Source organism: Struthio camelus, chromosome Z (assembly GCF_040807025.1).
Source record: "Struthio camelus isolate bStrCam1 chromosome Z, bStrCam1.hap1, whole genome shotgun sequence".
NCBI lineage: Eukaryota > Metazoa > Chordata > Aves > Struthioniformes > Struthionidae > Struthio > Struthio camelus.
The window spans coordinates 35668748-35692376 of NC_090982.1; the positions used below are offsets into that span (position 1 = coordinate 35668748).

The 23629-nt window shown below is 39.8% G+C and overlaps 2 protein-coding genes across 11 annotated transcripts in view; both read right to left on the reverse strand.

Annotated features, from left to right (window-relative positions):
• Positions 1 to 261: 261 nt before the first annotated feature.
• On the reverse strand, positions 262 to 15195 carry LOC138064379 (uncharacterized). Of its 2 annotated transcripts, XM_068926561.1 has the most exons (4): positions 14768 to 15195; positions 2842 to 3051; positions 1058 to 1155; positions 262 to 480 (listed from the first exon to the last, which is right to left on the reverse strand). In XM_068926561.1, exons 1-4 carry the CDS (start codon positions 15048 to 15050, stop codon positions 451 to 453), a joined length of 621 nt encoding a protein of 206 aa, XP_068782662.1. In that variant the 5' UTR covers positions 15051 to 15195; the 3' UTR covers positions 262 to 450. The 2 variants fall into 2 exon arrangements, with proteins under 2 accessions (XP_068782662.1, XP_068782661.1); XM_068926560.1 differs by having other exon boundaries at positions 262 to 1155.
• A 134-nt stretch (positions 15196 to 15329) lies between these two features.
• LOC104150285 (semaphorin-4D) overlaps positions 15330 to 23629 on the reverse strand; it is an 89523-nt gene continuing 81223 nt past the window's right edge. For all 9 annotated transcript variants that reach the window (XM_068926554.1, XM_068926553.1, XM_068926559.1 and 6 more), the window contains 3 exons: positions 19342 to 19514; positions 18954 to 18997; positions 15330 to 17798 (listed from right to left, as the gene is read on the reverse strand). In XM_068926554.1, the coding sequence (XP_068782655.1) occupies positions 16882 to 17798; positions 18954 to 18997; positions 19342 to 19514 (1134 nt within the window). In that variant the 3' untranslated portion in view covers positions 15330 to 16881. The remainder of the gene's footprint in view (positions 17799 to 18953; positions 18998 to 19341; positions 19515 to 23629) is intronic.

The window sequence follows — 23629 nt, forward strand, 5'->3', positions numbered from 1 at the left end:
GAAAATAAATGGGAGTGTGGAAGTGCCTTTAAATAAATGCGATCCAGACCTTACTTATTGATCTCTAATTCATATGCCAAGATCAGCAAGACCAGGAAGAACTGGTTTGCTTAATGAACTCAAAACAGAAGCCATAGACCATATTATATTGTTTGAGTAGCACAAGTCTTACTAAAAAACACTTTTGTTCTTCGTTAAGCTGAAGTGACTGGCATCAGATAACCAGAGATGGTTCCAACATGGGATTGGTGGCCTCTCTTGTAGCAAGTAAGTTATTCTTTGGTGCACTAAGGAAATTCTGTTCCACCTCGACCTTCAGCTGATTCTCCTGAATATCAACCCCAATGCCAGCACTAGCACTCGCAAATACCTCTTTGAATGCAGTATTAGAGTACTGGGCATTCTAACTCACATACATTTCTTACTCTAGCCTGTTCATTCCTTTGTCCATTAGAGGGTGTTTTTCTTGTTGCAGCTCTCCTGAAGGTGAAAAAGTTCAGAATGAAGCATTAATACAGGTTTAAAGTAAAATGGGTTTTAAAGGTTGCCTATACTGTTTATTCCACATGCCACAAGTATTTGTCATAGCCTAAAGATATCAAAAGTAATCTCCCTTTTTAACTGTTGGAGAAAAACATTGAAAGTGACATACAGATTTTCTTTTTTTAAAGAAAGGCCAGCTTTGATAGACAATACCAGTTATGAAGTCTGATAGTCCCTGCAACCCGATTAAAGTCTTACAAATGCAGTCAAATGAATCTGCTATGTTCGGTATACAAAGTCTCACCGTTTTGGGCAGGATTATTTTTTTCTTACTGATTTAGCTCTTGGTAAGTGGCTAGAAGGAGGAAGCCGACATAACGGTAATATACAAAATGAATGAAACAGATCTTATTGTTAAGAGAGTCCATCCAGAATGGCATCATGCACAGGAACACTGATCTGGTGGTTATACAAATGCTTTCAGTTGCAGAAGCGTCATAAGCTACTGTAAAATTAGACTGTAGCGTGTTATGTAGAAAGCACAGTATGAGATTTCTATTCCAATAATTCTTACCCATGTCTTCTTCCAGTTTTGCATCATCTTGTCGTGTTCACTGATGGCAGTTCTCCAGCTATCAAGTTCTTTGGTCCATCCATCCTGGCCAGTGCTATCTGAAAATAGTTATGTAATCATCCTGTTTACAAAGTAATACCCAAGTAAGTTGAGCTATTCAGTTGCAGTAATTCTCACAGAGGGTAGGGCTCAAAGGAACAAAAGCCACCATCTTGTCCTCTGTTCTGCTCTATCTGGCCTCAAGTTATTTGGAACTAACCTCTATTCAAGTGGTCGTGTCTTTTTCCCCTCAGCAGAAGACATTTTAACCTCCAGAGCAAACAGCTTTTGTGCCTTTAATCTATGAGTCAAGGTCTAGAAAACATGACCTACCAATGAGCAGAGCTAAATCCATCTAGAAGCACAGGAACATTGTAGTTAGATCATTTCAAGGCTGGGGAGAAGAATGACATGTTGCTGCTGGCTCCGTTCAGTTTGTAGTTTCCCCCTTTTTCAATAATGTTATGTAGCTAGTTATTCTTCGTTCTTCCTTTAAGAATTTAAGAAGGGTTGTTTTACTGCATCTTAACCTGACAAAGTTTTAGTTCCAATCCTTTCTGCCAGCTTTTCTTGCATTCCCTACCACTGTAGTGGGAACATACACAGATTTAATATATATTTTTTTTAATTTATCCTTCAAGACACTAGTGACAACATAGAACCTTTTGGAACTCAGTGAAAGCAGCCACTGTTTGACATTTACAGTAGTTTCACTGAGATGCTCTTTATTCTGCTTCCAAGACTAACTTTAAAGTGACTGGAATGCTTGCGAGAAACGGATTTCCTCCGCTGCTTTCCTTTATCCCTGAAAAAAGCTGGGATGAGCTAGTCTTGAAAAATTCATATTTGGTGTTGACCTACTAATTATAAATAGTTCATTTTGTTCCTCTAGAAAAATATTACATTAATTCCTCCTCCTCTCTTGTTAAAGACTGTGCGTTCCTTTCTCCAGGTCTGCTTAAGTTCTCACAAGCTAGTCGCAAGTAGTCCTGAAGTTGCATCAGTCAGTTCTGGGTACCTAAAGATGAATTTATCCTGCCCAGGTGCTCAAGTTAGCTAGCTGACCTCCTGCCCATTAATATCAAAGTGAAGAGGTAGGAACTGTCCCTACCTGACTTCAGATTTAAGGGAGGGGGGCAGGGGTGTCTCTAGTATTTAACTTCCTTGGCATTAAAGGATTTTTCTTTGTTACCCAGTGTAGTTCTTGTGAAGTGTTATTCCCTTATAACCCTTAGTACTCACCTGACTTTCAATTTGTGTCTATTAGTTTTGTTTGCAGTGAAAAAAGAGCTTATAATTTGCCTCAGCTGCACTTAGCTAACTTGCTGCATTTTTTCCTTCAAATCTGCCTACCAGGAAGTCTTATCTGCTATTTGTGACTTTAGTGACAGAGAAAAGAGAGAGAGAGAGAGAGAGAGAGAGAGAGAGAGAGGGCAACAACATACTAATAGCTGTAGACCATGAACTCTGGTTTATGCTTGTCTTCAGATTATCTTGACAACAGATTGACTTTTATAGTAAGTAGCAGTTACGATTTCATTTCTAGATCATAACTGCTAATTTGCAAGTTAGTTCTTTGGGGGAAGGGGAAAAAGCAGTATTTATGACTGTAAAAGCTTTTCCTAAACAAGCACTTGAAGTGGGTACATCTCCACCTGTGTATGCATTTTATGGGTGAAATAGTTACAGAGCTCTCCTTCTATCAGGGTCAGGACAAACACAGCATACATTCAGCGTGAGCCTACCTTTATCTTCCACTGTGATGAGCACTTCTGATGTTGCGTTCCCAACTTTTGAGACAACCGAACATTTATATTCTGTACTTTCTGATATTGAATCTTTCACCCAGCTTAGAATATGCAGTCTGCCATCAACCAGCGTATGAGATTGCTCCATGATGCATGCCTGCATCTTTTGTCTGTTTTTCTTCCATACAAAATGGGAATCATCTGGACCTGTAAAAATGTCAGTCAGCTTTTGTTGGAAAACATTACTAAGATGAGTCTTTGAACACAAAATGAAAGACTAAGACCTTAAGATTAGACTCAAAGGTTGAGTGTAATGTTTCTTAGGTTTCTTTAACTGAAATGCTAGGTACCAAAAAGCTAAGACTTTAAAAAAAAAAAAAAACACACACACACACCACCACCAACATTGATAATGAGGTTCAAGCCTAAAAGGTCATAGAAAGGAAGCATCTGGGTTCGCACAAGTGGGAACTTACCCTGCAAGCATGATAGACTAGATGATAAGTAAATCAGCATTATCAGCCTATGTGATTTGATTACCTATAAAACTAGGTAATGCTGCCTAGTGCTTGATCGAGCTATGGAAGTTGAGACCATCTGAGACGTGCATTGTAAAATCTGAACTAAAGGACAGCAGGAAAAATAGTTCAAGAACTCAGCACATCAAAGATGCTGGAACTAAAGAAAGTAGCAAAATTGGAAAAAGTATAGAACCGCTAGTCACTGCAATTAGGCAGGACAGAACTTGGAAGAAGCTTGGATTAACAACAAACAAACAGCAGTGTAATCTTTAAGCCTTATTGCCATTATTCCTCTTACCTGGGAGGACAGAAGTTGAATAAATCAGAGACTGACAGTAGCCCAGAGGACAGAACAGCTGTTCCTAGAAAATTAGCAAGTTCGGCTGACATGTATTTGGCAACATCAGAGTTTTTTCATTTAAAAGAAAAGCATCTGGGCCACAGTAAGAACTTTGCAGTAATACTGACTTTTAAAACATGTATTACTCCCTGGGGGCCTATGATCCAGACTAGCCTTAACAAGAGAAGATGTAAAATTCAGGGTTGAGAGAAAATAAAGGATTTTTACTACTATGTTCTAGGAAAGAGGTAGCTTACTACAGAAACCAGCTTTTGACTGCAAATTGATGTGTTTTTTTTTTGGTGTGTGGAAAAAAAATATTTGATTCTAGGTCTGTGTCCTGAAAACTATGTATACTGTAAATTATCATGAAGGGCAGACCAAAAAAAAAAAAAAAAGAAAAAAGAAAGTATTCAGTGCACTTCTCAATGTAATGACTTCTTAAATTCGTAATTTGTTTGGAAACAAAACTAATACCCTACAACCTGAAATAAAATAATACTAAGAGCACAGATGAATGATCCAATTAAAACCCGGTAAGAGTTTCTCCTGGGGGAAGAGGGTGAATGGCACAGTGTCTTTAGAAGTACTGACAGCAGCTTGGACAAAAGTGGAGAGGGCAAGCATATGCTGAAAATGTAGATATTCATTTAAAAAAAAAAAAAATCAATCTTTCATGGGTGATTGTACGTCTATTAACAGTATGTAGGTCACATGTAGCTAAAAACATGAGAAATCTGGAACCACGAACAAATTATTCCAGTATAGTAAGGCTGAAGTTGTTTTTTGGGTGAACAGAAGGAATAACAGGAACATAGGGCCAAGCCAAAAATCTTAGGATTAAAAAAAAATAGATTTTTGAAGAGCTGAAACTTACTTACCTTCAGAGAATGTTCCTTGGAGTTACTCTAGATTAGAATTTTTTTTTTTTAAGAGATGCAACATATATAGCTGATGCTATATTAATAAAGAGAAGAAATTAAGTGATAGTGTCACTGGAAGTCAAGCTATCAGGTAGAATGGAGAAATGAAAACTAACTTGATCAAAATGAAGATCAGTAAGACGAGGGAATGATGGGACAGAGGTCTCAGGATGAGCTTTGACAAGTGTCAAATAAAGAAGTATTACTCTAGCATTGTAAAGCTAAAAGTCAGGTGCTCAGGTAAGGCCATAAGCTCCCAAACTTTATTAGCAGTAGTTCAGGTCCTAACACATGGGACTAGAGGCATTTCCTGCCTAAAAGTAGGGGGCTTGAAAAACCTTATTTTAGGGCCAGGCGACAAAGTGGCACGTTCAGTGCACTGATGGAGACCACTTCCCTAAAATTGCTCCAAATGTTTCCTGTTCTTACTTACACCAAAGAACTTCTGTTTTCCAGTGTTTAAGATCGCAGTGCTACCCAAAACTCAGTTTTCCCAAGTGTGAAATCCAATAATTTACTTATTTGGGCAATCTTGCAAGCAGTGTTGTCTTAGGTCAGCTCCTGAACAAATTGCAACTGGGTAATTTTGCTCTTCTCAGACCCGTGACTACCTCTGTTTTGTATGCAGTCAGAAGCGCTGGGGATCGCCACCGCGCAAGACTTGTACAAGTTACTTGGCAGCAAAATCTAGACGCAAGCACTGGTCAGGGGCCTGTTGTGAACTGCGTGGAAGAGAGGGTTTTTCCTGATCTTCGTGTTTCACTGCGGTTCAGTCCTGATTCTCAGGCTCTGCTGTTACTGTGTCTTACTTTTCGCGTCTCATGATTGAGCAACAGAAACATATGCTGACAGAGTTTCATCTGTAAAAACCTTGAGCCACATTCTTTAACTTTGCTACAACTCTAGAGTAAGATAAATTCAGACTTAAGGTGTAACAGAGAAGTCTTTTTCAAAGATAAAAATGTAAATGTATGTATCCTACATTTGTTACAGGTGTCATAACACAAATGACATGTGTGTCCAGTGCAAAGCTTAAAAAACGAATCTACTTACATTGCCATCCTTTTTAAGACTGCTTGAAAGATTTAAAAAAGTGATCTTATTAATACATAATAGTCAAGCAAAGAATTAAACAGCAAGACAGTCTGGATATGTAAATAGCTACATTTAAGCAACAATGGAAGGCATTTTAAACGTTTCACTTACTTTGAAACCATTGCTCCAATCTCAGTACATACTTACTAACAACCTAATTTACCACCTAAGCTATTGTAAAAAGCAGGAAGGCTAACAGCTATAAAATGAAGTAAAAAAAAAAAAAAAAAGCAACAGCAACAAAACCCTTGTTGCACTATCAGAACTACCCGTTTCCTCAGTGCAAGCCCCTCAGTGTCCAGTATTTGTGAAAGTGGTTGTTACTTTTGCACGTTTTTTAATTGTCTGCACCTCTGTTGTCAGCACTTTGAAACGTTACTGCCCTGGCAGCTCTACTGGCAGCACAGGCTCTCTAACCTACTTCAAGTCAGCCAGGTTTGCAAAAACCACACGTTTACAAGCGAAATGGATTTTCCCCTCCAGATCTTCTACAGGAACAGTTTTGGCAGACAGAGATAAACTTAAAGTGGTAAAAACTTAAACCACTGCAGCTGCTTGTAAAGTAAATTTCTACCCAGAGTCAACTGCAGTCAGTGAAGTATTGGTGTAAATTCCCTATTTTAAAGGGGGGGGGGGGAAATCTAGTTCAAAAGGACTGAAACTAAAGTCTAAAGGTACAGATTCAGAATGGCATGCTTTCAAGAAAGCTCTGGGATACTAATTTAAAAGCAAGAGATTATGGATTAAGTAGAGCTCATTGACATAATAAGGTTGGGGGGGGGGAGCAGAGGAGGAACACTGGCCAATCCATTTCCTTCTGTCACATGCCAAAACCTTCAGAGCTGCGTGCACGTTTCAAAAGCCACCTCACGAAAACTGTAGAGTAAAATACTTGAGAAGCACTACCACACTGTTGTTGCTTTAGCATAGTATTTTTAGCATGGTATTTAGTTCCTGAAATTAAAGGATAACATTGAAAAAAGGCTTCCCTAAAATTTAGTTGGAGAAACATGTCAAGATAGAAGGAGGCGGAGTTGGGTAAAACAAAACATGAACTGTCAGCAATCCTAAACTTCTTAACGCTTTCCCCAGCTAAACTAATCTCCGAGACTCAGAAACAAGTTTAAATCCAGTGAAGATAACTGACAGGTATCCCATAGAGAAATTTTAGCAGGGTAACAAAACAGTCTTTTCCACAAATTCCCATGATCTAGACACAGCAATGCCACCAGAGATGATCTTAAGTGACAGGAAGTTTAGGTTTGGAATGACTCCTTTATTCCACAACAGATATTAAAAAAACCCTCCCAAAGTTGGCAGCAAGCAGATGATTTAAAAACAGAAACAGAAAAGTTAATCTTAAAAAAAAAAAATAAAAAGAAAAAGACATCTGGATTTAATGCTCAATATCTAGCTTGCAGCTTTGGCTTGTACTGAAGGCTGCTGTACTGAACATCCCACATTTCAGAATATCAAGATCATATAGGAAGCTCTCATCCAGAGCAGGGATTAAGTTTTTAAAACACGCTATAATCTGGGTGCAGAAAGATTATTTTAAATCACAGATCAAAGCGAGCCCAGGAGAAGGTTAGTCCATCCTTAATCATTAACATGGAAAGCAATGAGCAGCACTACTCAATAAGTATGGAGAAGCTCGACTGGAGGCTGCTCAGAGCTCCATGAAGCTACCAGAAGGGTTGAAGGTTGGAGGGGGCAAAAAAAGGAAAAAACTCCTTAAATCAAGATCTTCTTACACAAAAACCCTTGCAGTTTTCTGAAATGGACATGTCAGGCAGGGCTTTGTATATCCACTCTATTTCCCAGCTAACTGGGTCTTCCTTGTTAAATTGAAGTGCAATCCATTAGCCTTCCAAAAAAGAAAGGGCGAATAGCTTGAAACAGCAATGAAAAATCTCAGATAAAAAGCCCAAGGAAAACAGATCCTTCCAAAATGTCAACAAAGATTATCACTTCAAGCAGCAAGTGACAGTGACACCCTCCTTCAAAACTCTAGTGCCTTTGTTAAGGTAGTAGTACATTTATAAAAACATCAACTCTGCAAGCTGACACTGCCTTATCAAAAGGGATAAAAACAAGAAGGGCTTGGCGTGAAATGCAAACCACATACAAGCCGGAAAAAGTCTCCTGTCACTAGCACGGGCAATGCACAATGCATACAGATGAAAGTAGGACACAGCATCATCTGCCTTCTCAGCAAAAAAAAAAAAAAAAAAAAAAAAAAAAAAAAAACCTGAAAGCAGATGGGGGAAATGGCTGACTTGTCTATGAGATGGAAATGCAACACACAGCGGCTGTGGATCTCAGCTTCAATAGCATATAGATATTCTCCCAGTGGGTCCAAGAAAGAGTTTGCAATGGGAACCCAGATAACAGCCTGTAAACATTAATTAGACAAACTTGGCAAGCTAGAACTAGAGACTAGTTAGATCTAGCTACATCAGCTAGAACTACATGTTGAGTTTCCAGTTGGAGTTTGCTTGCTTGCTTTTGGCCTCTTATCAGCTAATATACTACATATATTTAAGTTTTAAAATAAGGCGGAAAAGGAAACTGGAAAACACATTCCCTCTTTTAAGGAAGAGTGTAAACTGTGGCATTTGCTCAGTTGTTTGCCAGACTCAGCTGGCAGGAAAAAGGCTGGAAGAGAAGGAAATGAGATTTTGATCTTCACTGAGGACAATGCACATGATATTAGTGAAGCAGCTCTGGTAAGCAATTTCTGCTGAAATGGTTAAAGAATGAGTGACAGCTGTGTTCCAAATAATTACCCAGTTAATCGGCCATCAGATTGAAGGATTATTTATTATAAGCCTACAGGTAGCTGTCAAAGGTAAGCGGAGAAAAGGAAAGGTAAAGATAGTCTCTATAGTCCAGGGCCCAACACATTGGTTTGCAAACAGGGTTAGCAGGGTAACAAGCAGTTCTGCAGAAAAGAACGTGAACGTTGGCATCATATTGCAGCGATTTCAACACCAACCCAAATCTATCATATGTCTTACTAGGTAGGATTGGGAAATCTTAAACTTCTCAATCATGACAAGGGTTTAGGAGTTAATACTAGCCTGAGCTGAGACGTTACGGAATCAGAGTTCCATATTAGGCAAGGAGAAAAACAGTTTAATTATTTATGATGAATTGCAAAAGAACAGCTAAGCAAGGAGGTGAAATAAAACCTTATAAGCAAATGGTATATAGAAGCAAACACAGAGCAAAGCGAATCTCTCCTGAGATTTTCAGAAGAGATGTCCTGGAAAACCTTTTCAAAAGTATACTTGGATCTTGAAAACCCAAACGTGAAGCACACTTCACATTTTATTTACAGCTAGTCATACTATAAAAGCTGTCATGGATTCTGCAAAACATCTTTTTCTTGCACAGTTCTGGTCCCCCAATAATCCTTGCTAGGAGCAGAAGCTGTGATTGTCAGTAATGTGCACGTTAGCTTGCATGCGTACATTAAAATTCAGATGGCGAATCCTGCTTTTTTTGGGGTTTTTTTTGTTTTTTTTTTGTTTTTTGTAATCTAATCAGCTTGTCTCTGCAAAAAGCCTATGCAGCACCTAATTCCAGAACTAAAGAACTAAACTGAAGCAGCACAGCTGTTGCTTCACTCACATATTGCTTTGTACGGTTTTTAACTGAAAGAGAAGGTACCAGTTGCTTTCCTGACTCTCAGCAGACCTTTGGGAGAAATTATTCTGTCAAAAGGGTAAAGGATACCGATCTAAAAATTTTAACAAGAGGCAGTTTCAGATGTTTGAAGACTATCAAGGGTCTTAATTTGCACATAGTCCTTTGCTGGCAGATGAGGCAGTTGATATAATTTAGCAATACAGCAGAACACTTACAAAATTCACTGGTATTTCGATAATGCAGGATAGGCTACAACATGAATGTAATTTGAAATGTTATTAAGCTTTAGCATATTACAACAGTAATAATTATTTGCAGGCTACAATTACTAGTTTTAACCAGAATGATTTCCTCACTGGGGAGAAAGAGATTTTAACGACTCTTGCTAATTTATAAATGTTAAAGAAAAAAAAAAAAAGGCCGTACAAAAGGAGATTTCCCAACTTCTGCACCTTATATTCATTGCACAGGAAAAAACCTGTATGAATTCAGTCAGCTGTACAGTAATGTACAAGAAAACATTTCCTTCCTTTTTTCTGCTGAATTGAATCTTTTGAAAAGGAGTTAATACACTCTTGGTTTTACTTCCCCCTCTACATTACCCCCCCATCTTTATCCTGAGGGGCCTTAGACTGAAGCTATATTTAAGTTAAGCTTATTCTAGTCCTTAAGAGAAAGCATATATTAAGAAAAAATATATATAGTAACTGTCCTCCTTGCACATCCTTCCACACATTTGACTTGACCATTGTCTTTACATGTGCACATGGCAAAAGAAATTTTTTACAGGAATATGTCAAATTTGCTGCTGACACCAGAATATAAGAATGCTGCATTCATGTCATCATCTTTACAGAAACTGATTTTCAGTTGTCTTACAGGTGCCACCACCGAGGAGCCATGAGAGCCAGGACGGTAATACCAACACTTACAAAGGGTTTTTCTTGTTCTTGTTTGCAAACACACACTGTTAGATGTAACAGGGCCACACTAGTCCCCAGTTCCTGAAACAGGCGGTGCCCACGCTGTCATAAGACAGTGACAGCCTTAACCTATCACAGTCTAAAGCGGGAAAAAGGATGCTTTTAGTTTAATGTCTGCGTGGTTTTTATTTAAAAGTGGTCGGAAATATTCAATTGATCTCCCAAACTTAAGCGATGACTTAAGTCCTTTTCTGTTAACAGCTTACAAAATTTAGATTATGACCTTAATATATCTTATATAGAGACTTTAAATAATAAAAAAGAAGCGGCCTGTCACAGATCTACATGGAAGGAATGGTTTTATCATACCAAGGTGCCTCTAAGTGATTCAGCCAGTGCAGAAATTATTAAAGGAGGCAGTACAAAACCACAATATGCAAAATGACAAATTAACAGTTATCATCAGATTACTGCAGCCACAGACACCAGAGGTTTGGGGACAGGCAGGATATAGAAATTTATATTTATATTTATAATACATAAAGCAGGATATAGAACTGGTTAACAAGGTACAAATTTAGCATTCCCACATGAGGATAAAGATAAACCAAGCGTGGATTAATAAATAACTGTACAGATTAAAGTCGGCAGTACTGCTTCGGCAAAGCACACCATGTTAATCTCAATATATGCTACATAAAAATTAGCAAAATGTTTTAGAAAGTTTTCAAGTATTTATGCAGCGGATTGAATTTTTCTGGCAGAGGCAAAGCTTTTCCTTTCTAGGCTATCAGTTTTACTTAAGGGACTTAACTGCTGCGCAAACACACACAGTAGCATTTTCATGTTCGAAAAACTGCTGATGACACACCAGTCCACAAGCATAATTATCAAGAAACACCTATTAAGACTTTCAGAAGAGGTAACGTTCTGGGGATTATTTTATACAACAGTCCACAAAAAAGCAGGTGGAAAAATAGAAAATGGTTTTAAAAAAAAAAGTGTATTTTCTGTTTGTCTTCCACTTAGAGCAAGATTACAACTTAGAGCAAAATCCCACCTAGCCTCAGTTGCAAGACACTGAAGTGCCGTGATTTATAATCCTAGACTCAAACGTTTTTTTGGCCAGCACGAATCACTTTTCTAAGCAGCACCTTGCCGCTTTGGGTGCCACATGTCTCCGTTCATCTCTCGGCTGGGCTCCCTAGCTAGGCACACGCACACCGTAACCACAGGCACCCCAATGCATTGCAGCCCCGAGGGGAGACAGCCCACCTGGGGCACGGCGGGAGCGACTTGCAGAGCCCCCTCCCGTCCGCAGCAGCACGTGGGGAGGGGAAAGCTCCCCGCTCCTGCGGGTTGGCAGGTCTGTGACGGATGAGCTCCTCCAGGGGCAAATCTAGGACTAGTCAAGGCTTCGGGGAGGGAGGACGCCTCTGTTGAGACCTGTTCTGCGTTATTACTTGGCCTTATGAGGAAAGCCAAACCTCAGGCATTTGGACACGGCCTCAGGCAAGGTCTGTTTTGGACTCGCTACGCAGACACTTTTGTCTAGTTTTACGCAGTTTGCAGCAGGGCCCCGGGACGTGCCATGTATCGCATTTTTGCCACTCTCCTGCATGCCTTTCAGCAGAACTTTAAGCTTCACTTAAGAGAGAAAACCAGTAATAAATCATTCGTGATTTTGATTCTGGGGAATTATGGATCGTCTCCCACACTGACGTGGGAAGCTTTCTTGCATTATGCCCTACCTTTAAAATAGCATAACCGCGGGGAACAGGCATTGTACATGGATGTTATCAAGCACCCATCTCGATACCTCGAAGAAATAATAACTCCTTTCAAGCCTGATGCTGCGTTTGCAGAACGTTTCTTTTCGTTCCCAGGGCTATTTTAATGAGAGCGAAAAGTTAAGGAGCTCCAGCTTCAGACAAACTAAGGAAGGAGGTCGGAAGTCTTGACATCATGGAAAACAAATAGAGCCTGAACCTGCAGGCCAAAACCACAAAGCATAATGCTGTTCACTGTTTCTTATCGTCTATAAATCTATTTAAATTGTTGCTCAGCATAATATTCTAGTTACCTAACTTGTCTCTGAAATTAAGGTCAAGGATATACTTATACTCTGCAGTTCGGGGGCGGGGGGTCAAAGTAGTAGCATTGATTCTGCTAAAATGTGTTTAAAAAAAGCTTGTTTCTACTATATCTATATTCAACAGAGCACAGTAGAGATAAATTATAAAGCAGTCCTGCACATCATCCACTCACCGCCTTTTCCCCTGCACCAGATGGTGTAGTAGTCTGTTCAATTTATTTCAAACCTGCCTCAAGTGTCTTCAAAGTGTTCAAAAATTCTGTGACAGCAGACAAAGTTACAATAAGGAAAGTATACAGGAAACTTAATATTTGCTAGCACCTATCTAACAGGTCTTTGGAGACATGTGAAAACATGAGACTTTTCAGGGCAGTAGAGAGAAAAACTGGAAGCAATTTAAGGGGGCAGATGTATTTCCTTTTTTTCTGGAAGGGCAAGGGTAACTCATTCTTAAAAAACTCCTTTTTCCAGCAAAAGTAACAAAACCTGACAAGTGGCTGTTTGTGCTCTATCCACTTTATCTTAATGCTGCTGTTGAAATGAGCCTGTTACAAGGTTGGGAAGTATTCTCCTTAGGCAGGCTTTCAGATTAAAACGCGCGGGATGAATGAGAGATGAATAAGCGAACTAACTCCTGCTGCGTTTCCAGACAGCTTGAAGCAGACGTTTATGATTCAGAAAAAGAAGAAACTCAATCGTCCTCATTAAAATAACGTTAGGAACCTGATTAAAAAAAAAAGCAGCTTCCGTTTTCTGAGCAGATCAGGTGGCAATCTGTCTGCGTTATATATAGACGGGGAACCTTGCTTACCCCACATCCTTTAATCAGAAGGCCGCCTAAGACACTTAACTCTGTCAGTCTCATTTTGCTCTTCTGTTCTTTGCAAACACATTTTGCGTTATAATCATTGCCAGGGGAAATAAAGTTCTGTTACAGCTATGTTTTACTTAAAGAAATATCAACTATCAGTGAAGGAACGTGAATAAATCCAAGCAGAGAGCTTCCTGGTAAACGTGTCTGCTTATCCCCCAGGAATAAATTTATACATCCTCACAGACAGGTCCCGGAAGGGTGCAGAAGGCCTGTATCAGTTTGGTATGCTGGTTTTCATTTATTTATTTTTAATCAACGGCACAGAAATTGCAGTTCTGAGTAAGAGGAGGAGTGCGCTGCATCAGCTGAATGTCTTATCTGCTGAAGAGAATGAAGCACCCATCCACAAGATGAAGTCTAGTGATTCACTGCTTTGTGAGAGAAGGTGGAAACTCCTTCCCCAGTGACTAATCTCAGCCTCCAAGTATGAGGACGCCTGGTCTCCCCGAGTCATTACTGCACCTTTCAGAGCCCGAGTCTTGTAGCAGCTCCCTGCACTATTTGTCCCTACCCTTCTGCAGCACTGAAATCCACAGGGTGACTTTAAAACACAGCGCCTTCTGTCTTAAGTTTACTGCCGAGGCAATTACAGTTACTGACAATTTTTAAGCAGCAGCACGTGAAAAACGTGTTGAAACAGACATCAACAGATACCAAATACAGAGACATCACTGGATAAAAAAGGAAGCAATTTAAAAATAAATTCCTGATCTGTAGCATGATTATCAGACAGACTACTTAGTGTAACCTCATGGAGCAAAAGACGTCTATTATTCTCAATTTTCTCATGCTGGAAATAAAAAGCTTCTACGCACACTGCCTATAGCAGCAGTGAACATTTTTAAGCTTATTCTCTTATTTCAAGGAAACAAAGTTACATCTTAAGACCTTTTATAACCATTAAAACTCACTTAGCTTAAACAGACCACTACCATCCAAACAAAAGCTGAAAGACAAATGTTGAATTTCCATGGAAAAAACAGCTTCGACCTTCAACTATATACCTCAGATAACTTTCGTTTTATGAAGTAAATGTTATCATTACCGTAAGAGCTTTACTGTTTAAAATAGTAATAATTAAAAAAAAAATGCATCTGACCAGGTCTAGGAAAATAAACTCAATACCAAACCAATCAAGCTGGATTCAACTGAAGTATTTTTAAAATGGTATACAATGCTGAGTGTGAAAATATTTCCTTGCTAAACTTATCCATACACAATCGCGATTCCGTCGGCGACTTCGGCACAGAAAGGAGCCCGTTCAAGTCAACCGACTGCTAACGTACTTAAGCAGGCGGCTAAACCAGACCCCTTTTTGGCATTACAGTATTGGCAGCGCCCAACTCTGAAAAGTATTAAACCGCCGACTGTCACCGTGACGTTCGTAAGACATCCCGAAACGGTCGCCTTTTACATCAAACGCGTTCATGAGGACACGGCCACACATCTAAAGCTTTACCGCAGAAAGTGCTGGCTCACGCGGGGTCCTCCGACTTACCTGTGGCTTGGCAGAAGAGGCGAAAGGGTCCCCGGACACTAACATGCTGTGCCTGGTCGCTTAGGAAAGGTGGCAACAACATGACCTTTACAGGGTCTGTGCCAGACCAAACGCCAGGCTGGGCGCTGGTGGGTGAAGGAGGTGAATCACTTCCCACACAGGACAAAAAGGAGGTACCAGTAGGAGGGAAAGGTATAGGAGATGAGGCTGTGTGACAGAAGAGGACAGAAGAGAAAAAAAAAAAAAAAGAGGGTACTAAGGAAAAAAGTTGCAAGAAATACATCACACACTGAAGAAATAATGCCAAAACACAAATGAATTTTAGAAGGATGATAACAAGGAAACGTCCCTAGACTCCCAGAAAAGAACGCTTTCCTCCTTCACCCACGCTCCTTTCTCTGTCCTTCCAATCCCCCCCAAGGGATATAACCCATTCAGTTAAAGCTGGAAAGACAATCTATTTCAGATTAATTACAAAAGTTTTCATTCCCCCCCCCCCACAAAAGAAAACCACAAGGAACGTTAGGATTTACAACATGGAAAGCAGTTCTACCGTGTCAAGTTTCATAAAAGCCAAGATATAATACAATTTATTTTAATATTTATTCTGTCATTTTATATGTACATAATTAAAAATAGAAAAATAAAACCAAACTGAATCTTGTAAAATATAAACCGTTTACACTAAGATGGTCAAAATTATGTTTGCATGAAAGTTCAACATAGAAAAGCAGCCCAGATATACTGCTATTTACTGTTAAAACTGTACTCTACTCCTAGCAATATTTACAGAAAGACGCAGTGAGAGGAACAATTCTTCAAGACTGCACTGCACAAAATGCTTTTACAGACAAACAGTGCTGCTGTGAACCAGGCTTAGAACAAATGCACATTTTCACTTTTGCAGGCATGATCCACATAAACAGTTCAAGTGACTGATTGTTTGAGCAGCTCCAGTTTCAGACTCCAGTTGCATAGGAGATTGGTAGAGGTCATCCAGAAAGGGTGACGTCGCAAAGATTTGTCACAAAAAGAAGCTGAGTTATTTCTGAATCTGAAAAAAAGAATTGCAATGTTTTCTTATCAGGCTGTATCCTAACAGTCCGTTCCAGCACGTTACTAATTGAATTGTCGTAGTGAATTCTTCTCAATTCCTGCTTCGCTTCCACAGTGCAAAACCCTCTCTCAGTGTCCTAGCTGCGAGACAGCTGCTTGCCTGTACTGTTTCATTAAAAAAAAAAATTAAACAAAGAAAACCAAAATAATCCAGTTTTGTATAGAAGACAAGATGTGATTACGTCCAGCTTGCTGATTAAGGAAACAAAAAAAAATCTCCTATATCTATGATTTCCTCCCCCCCCCCCCACTTACTCCAGTCCAAATATTTTGAACCGATATTATTGTTGTTATCTAAATTTCTAGAAAGCATCAAAGAAAAGAGCCTTTAAACAAGATTATCCCTGAGTCTTACATAAATCAAGCCAAACCTATCCCCCTTAGGCATTGAATTCTAAAAGATACCTTAAAGCAGTTAAAAACTAACTAACTGAAAGAAACCTAGTGTGCCAACACACAAACTAAAAATAACAGCTAGAAGCAAAGAAAAAAAAATGTCCCAATCTGGACAAAAGTCTATAATTTACCAATCTGATAAACTAAACTTAATTTCCAATTTGGAATTAAAATGAAACTAGATTTTTTTTTTTAATGGCAGCTAAAAATATGTGCAGACTGAAGTACATTTTAAAGCCAACTGAATTAGAAAGTTATTTTCATTCTAGGGAAGAATCGGGTCAAAGAACGAGTAACTATTCGCCAGAGTGAAGCACTCTGGGGGAAAAAAAATCTGAGGAACAACCAAATGGGGATCTGAAACTGGCCATTCAAAAAAAAAAAAAAAGTTAAAAAAAAAGTATAAGACAAAATGCTATGATCTGCAGACAAGAACACCACTTTTCTAATCTGGTGAGATTTGCAAGGAAATTGGCTTGCTGAATAGCTTAAGCACATATAACCTTCTCTGGCTCAGCTGTCACACCCACGCTCTCTCAGCTCCAATAGTTAGCTGCAAGTACCACAGTTGATTTTGTTATTAAATCGGAAGATGGTCTCCTTCAATCACCGTCTGCGTCCGAGTCGGCGTATTTTAGTTCACACTTGACATCGAAAGGTTTGTCCTTGACTTCTCGGAAGGCCTGCGGATTGCCGGGTGGGACCTGGCCGTTCCCGCAGTCCGGCTCGGTTTCGTACCCGGTATCGTGGGCCGGCTTCGGCTGCTCCCCGTTCTGGTGGCTGACACTGCCTTGCTCCACCAGGGTTTCTTTCACGCTTTGCTCACAATCAGAAAAATCTGACTTTGTTTTTTTCTTACCAAGCAACATAACAGAGCGGAATTTCAAGCACTGGCTGGGCAAATACCCTTTGTAACAGTTGTAGGAGAGCAGACTCAAGAAGAGAATGAAAAAGAACAGAAAGAGGAACATTAAAAGGAAGTTATCATTTGACTTTAGAAACATTGTCTTTTCTGGGACTGCATCAGGAATCACATTGAAGATCTCCGTGTTGGAGGCTGCGCTTGTTAGGACAGGGCCAATTGGCTTTGTTATTATCCTTGCTGTTGTTACTGGTATAATCTGAGTGGTGGAGGTCTGAGCAGTAGACCCTTCCGTTGGCACAGCTGACCCTTTTGGTACATTGCTATTACCTTCTGTTGTTGCAGCTGCCACAGTTGGGCCCACCGTAACATGCTGGATTTTTTTCAGTTCCAAAACATGCTTAGCCAACACTTGAGAAAATTTCTTATTCTTCACTTTTTCTTCTGACAAACACTGATAAACGCCACTGTCTCCCTCCGATAAATTGAAGATGAGCAGTGCCTTTCCCAGTAGACGGTATTTGGGGCTCTCCACTTTCAGTACATCATCCTTGAACTTCCAAACTACCTGTGCCAGATTGGACTTTTGAGAACATTTGAGTTCTGCTGTGCTCCCATGCTTGAATGTATGCTGAAGAGAATTCTCTCTTACTTTATCTGGAACATCAAAATAAATTTGCAAAGTGTCAGCAATGATTTTTGTTTGCACTAATCCGTACAGTTTCATGACACTGTGCTAGTCATGATGGAAACATAAAGATTACAGCATTATGATTACCAAGACGACAGCATGCAAGAACTTGAATGAAACGCTAAGCTACATCTGCGTACGAGATGTCCAAAGAGACAGGATACCTCAAACTTTAAAACAGGCTCTACTTCTAGAGAAATGGGATGAGACCTTGTCGATCCACAACTGAGTATGCATCTCAGATGAGTCATTGTTTGAAACAAGATGCTGAACTTGGTATCAGTTTACATGCAATTAGGGCATTTTAAATAGATCAATAATTGTAAACTATCCAAAAGGAAACTGAATAAAACGCAGTTACTTAGAACACCATTCTCAACTCAAACTCTCTTCTAAAAATATCAGCATCTATAGCACACCCACAAGACAGCACGATAAGTTAACAAAGTAACTAACAAACACGGAAAAACTCCTATGGTGACCCACGCTATGCTTGGATTAATAACGCAGAGCAAAGCAAACGCTTAAAAGCTTTGTTTACTGCAATACAAATCTCCTGTAATACTACTCTTCTTTAAGACCTCCTTGATCTGGCGGCAGCAACACACACTATAAGAAAAGGGATCTGTGATTACTTGCCTTAAAGCACACTGGAAGGTACTTCAGCTGCTCTGTACGATGTTCTTAACCCCCCCCCATCCCCAGCCCCTTCACTTCATCATAGAAGCAACTCTTCCTCAGGATCATTTCATCTGATCCAACAACAATATTCAAGCACTTATCGAAGCTAACAGTAGAATCTCAAATGAGGTATCAAAGAGACAGGCCTCTGTGCTAGAAGTACTTATGGTAAATATTGCCTTCATTCACAAGCCGCTGTTGAGGTGCCCCAGCTCATTTCAGAAGTTTGTGCCCTGCGCACTGAAACGTATACAAATACGGACATTTTAAGACAATACGCAGGCCACACAGATGCTCAACTATTAAAAGAGCAGGATTTTATACCTAGTAAAATGTAAACATACATCAAGATAAACACGGAAAACCAAGCTAAATAAAACAGAACCCTTTCACTATTCCACTTGGATAAGTGAAATAGATTTTCAAAGACCGTAACTTACCAGAACAAGAAGAAGCATCACCACCTATGTTCTGAATCCAATTCCTGTAAGAAGAAGTCAAGAGTATTGCAATTTTAAACCTTATTTCCTGCAGCCTCCCCATCCTCCTACACTAAATAAGGCTTATCTTATCTAAATAGTGAAAACAGACATTTTTTGAAAGATGTGAATTAACGGATAGGAAAAAATCTGTATTTCAAAACATTCAGCTAAAAACAAATCCCAATTATCAGTAAGGAGCAAGACTGACAGAATATTGCAAAGATAAAACCACTTTTAAAAAGGTTCGTGAGTGTTTCAGTATTACATGACCTAGTAAGTGAACGTTTTACAGTACCAACGAGAACTTTTTCATTCTAACTCTAGGGCAAACAAAAGCTGCCATTACCTTTCCAATTCACTTTCTTTAAGAATATCAACACAGGAAGCTTCAAGGGGTTTCCAAGCACAGTAAGGATCCCTTGCTAAAACACAGTCCACACAAGTGGTGTACTTGTCACAGAATGCCACAGGAGACTGCACCACACCAGAATTTGAGCCAGCATAGAGGTATCTTTTGCCCTAAAGGGAAAAAAAAAAACAAAAAACAAACAAACAAAAAAAAACCAGCCAGTCACTTTCTGAAAGTAGAGTAATCATGTTAAATTCATCAAGCCATTAAAAATGATTAAAAGTAAACAGATGCAAGATATGTTTGTATATGTTTGTAAAAACTGGAACTTGAAGGGAATAGCCATTTGCTTTGATTAGCCTTCATTTTAAAGAGGAAAGGAAACTGATCTTGAAAATATTCGGCAATACAGAAAACGGAAAAAGACAAAAAACATAAAATTGAAATAGCTACACTCTACAAGGCAGGAAAGTGAACGTCTAAATGTGGCTTTATTACATAGTTTTTCCAAAAACATGAACGCACTGACAATCTTCGTATGCGGAGAGATCTGCGTGTGCGGACACAAGCGGGCACATACACGCCGGAAAAGGGAAGGCTTTCTGTATTTACAACCGACTCCTGCCCCCAAAGCAGTCCCTACTGCCTTCAGCTCTATCAGCTGCATCTCCATCAGTGTCAGCTTTACGAGATTCGAATGAAACTGCCTGCTTTCTACCCAAGAACACTGAATGTGTTGGCATAATGCCTAGCAAAAGGGGGATAAACAGAATGATTGCTTGACCTGCAGCCACTGGGGATCCATTTACAAGCAAATCCCACTCCGTGCACTTCTGGAAAAGATCAGACTCACTCTGAGCACCCTGGTCATAAGAAGTAGGCAGCTGTGCATTTCACTCATCTGTTTCAGAGTTCGTGGAAACTGATGGCTCAAGGTACATTGTGAATTTATCCTTTCTTATGCAAAGCCTGGGAAAAGACCCTCACCCTGCAACCCCAAAACATCACTGACCTATCTTCCAGTATTTTTGAGAGGCTGTGTGCACAAAGCTGAAAAGCACACCCCACCTTGGCAGTAGATCGATTTTATCCTGAGTAGAATACTGAGTGAATTTATCAGTATTCTCCAGCAGTTGGCATGGCAAATAAGTCGGATCCAAGTATCGAGTGGCTTTTCCTGGGCTGCAGCCATACAGATCTCAGCGTGCAGAAATGCACTCAGTGGTCGTCTTTGCAGAGAGGCAGCTTGACTCTTTGGCAAGATGAACACGGTCACAAAGTGACAGGCAGATATCCAAAAGAGGCTTGCTAGCAAAATTCTTAAAACACCTCACGTTCAAGGTGTAGACTTTCAGTCCTGAACAGTCACAAACAGTTTCAGGAGAACAACCGCCAGGCCGTTTTAGGACTGAATTTACGTTTTGGAACTCACCATCACCTTTCCACAAAGATATGTAAGGAGGTATCACTGTAAGAACTCAGAGCAGTCCTCTTCCTTATTACAATGACCACCACCAAGTCTGCTTAAGAGTAAACTAATGAACAAAGCATTCTGACTAACAGTAGCCTCTAGAGGCAGGCTACAAGATCAAGCACAAGTTGGGTCCCTCAAACCCACTGAAGCGTGCAGAAGACTTTCAAGGAACTCCGGACACTAGAAAATATAGCAAGACGTAACTGCATCAAAAAAGAATATGCTGGCACTGCTGGAAGGTGGCCTTTGAAAGAGAATCAGCTGTCAGTGCTGTACATTCAAACACAGTCTCCTTCTCTAGACCCTGACAGCTAACACCCAAGCAAATAGGGCAATGCTGCGCATAGGTCGCAATGTCTCCGTACAGGACCAAGCCGCTACCTCCAGGGAGTTCAGAAAACACAAGGAGAGCTGAGCAGACAGTTTCAAAAACTCAGACCAATCTTTCGGCCAAGCAGGAGTTATCAGGATCGACCGCAGGCTCGTCTGACTACCACCCTGGAGACAAGGGGAAGGTATGTGGGAAGGGCCACCACCCTCGAGACAAGGGGAAGGTATGTGGGAAGGGCCAGAGACTACGGCAGCCAGAAGGTGTTCAGAAAGGATTCTTACTCCAGAGGGCCGTTGCGGCTAACAGATCTACTATGGGATGCCACTAAACATATCCGCATACAAGCTCTGTGAAGGACTGCAGTAGTAACTAATTGCAATTGCTTAATAGATGTCCAAGGAGGAAAGCTTTCAAGCCCCTGCTTCAGTGGCACCACAACAGTACGACATTCACGATTCTGCCACCCCAGCCCAACCTCCAGATACCTCATCACTTAACAGGACTTCAGCTTTTTGGGGAGTATACTAGACAGTTTTGCTTCAGTGTTAGGTGTCGGCTGCAGAGGCTATTCCAGCAAAATGGAGTTTTTTACTCATTCAAGATACAACACTGCTGGCTCCAGGGTGCCACGCAGCAAGTAGTGTTATGTTTAAATCCTAAGCTTTGAAAGCTCTTTCTTTGTAAAAGAAAGAGTGTCCCTACGCGTCCCTATGCTCCATTCCTATTAGTCTCTTTTAGAGGGTTGTACTTGAGCAAGCGAGAACTTGGCACTTGGATTCAGAGATAAAAAAATTCAGTGCCGTCATTTCTGCACTAGTCTCGATCATCATCGGGTGTTGAAATTGCTAGATGATGTGTGATTGGTATGACGCTGTAACACCTATCTCTTCCAAAAATAAAGGGACCATAACAAAGCCAGTACATAAAGGATCATGAGATTTACCCACAATTAAGAGAACGAGCATTAAAGTATTTATTAGAAGAGCTATCTATCTTTATTTTCTATCATAGGGCAGATGCTGAAACCTCCAGTCAAAGCAAGTCACTTGAAGCATTCTTTCCAGACGAAGCAGAGGAATCCTAAAAGCATTTATAAATATATATAGCCACAATAAGAGATTTTCAAGTAAACATTCATCATCCTTTTTCCTCAGTGATAAGGCTGATAAATCCCTTGCTTGAAAAGGAGCCAAACAAAGTATTATCATTTAAAAGACAAAATCAAAAAAGATGCCACGTGTTGAACGCGCAACATTCATGCCTACTTACGGTAAAACTTACGTAATTAAAAGGAGAGCAAAGCAACATTTGGGGAAATGAAAGAACTAAGAAATATTGTAAAAGACGACGACTAAAAGAAATAAGCAAAATATCTGTTGGTAAGTAAGCAAAGGAAATTGCATATTTGTGGTAAAGTTAATCACTTGAAGAATGTTAGGATGTTTGTGTTTTTAAGAAATACGTGTTTTAATATAAGTTGCAATATAAATTACATCCCATATAACTTTTTTCCCTTCTGCTGGGCAGTTAATAAAGGAAAAGCTCATCACATTACTTTTTCAAGTAATATTTCTTAAATATATGCTCAAGTCATTAAATAAATTCAGATATAACGAAGACAAGAACTGTCCTATCTTTCAAGCACAGTGAACTTACTTTCAGAATTTCAACCATACAGTGGCTGAAAATGGCATCATACATACAAATGCATACATACAAATAACAACCGTTTTTGCTGAAATCCATGAACATGGAAGTCTGTCACACTGTTGATTCACCTATCCAAAATATACTCTCTTCATGATATTTCTTTCTATTGTGAACATGAGAGTGCTATTGAGGATACGACAGCATAAAGCTCTTTTCCATAGAGTTGATCATGTTAGCATGCAAAGTTTGTTAAATATCACACAAAAATAAATGCTGCTTTTGAGATACCTTGGTGTATTCCTAAATCCCTAACTGCAGAGCAATTATCGATCACCAGGTATTCACTGAATGTCAGTAACACTACCAGACACTTTAAATAAGTAAATGAGATAAAAATAAATAAATAAAAAGCGAGACCATTCTTTCCTCGAGAAGCCCAGAAGTTCCACCAACTGAGGGCTACGATGCTGAAAAACCATTGCTTATGGTAATAATATCTTGGCTATTTACGAACCCACAAGTCAGAATAACTAGGAGCAGAAGCCTAGCTAGCGTTCAAAGTACACACAGCAATTATCCTCCCACTGTCATAAAATCACTCTGAGATTAAACCCAGCAATTGTTTAATAATGCAGAACCGCCACTGAGCAGCACTGAGCCCGCAGCAAAGGGAGTATTTTCCAGTTGGAGCTGCAGTTGGAATTCCATCTGGGAAGCAGAACGTAATGAGAGATCCCGACTGGCATGCAACACCAGCATGAACGTGCCTATTCTCATGATAAATCTACCCCACAAGAACCTCTGAGATTTAAACAATCAAAACCAATCAA

Excerpts from the sequence above, each read along its gene's own strand:
- LOC138064379 (XM_068926560.1), bottom strand. The coding sequence starts at position 15,050 with ATGTATTTCTTGCAACTTTTTTCCTTAGTACCCTCTTTTTTTTTTTTT. Across the intron at positions 3,052-14,767 it reads CCTCTTCTGCCAAGCCACAG|GTCCAGATGATTCCCATTTT; the intron begins GTAAGTCGGAGG and ends ACATTTTTACAG. Across the intron at positions 1,156-2,841 it reads CATCACAGTGGAAGATAAAG|ATAGCACTGGCCAGGATGGA; the intron begins GTAGGCTCACGC and ends AACTATTTTCAG.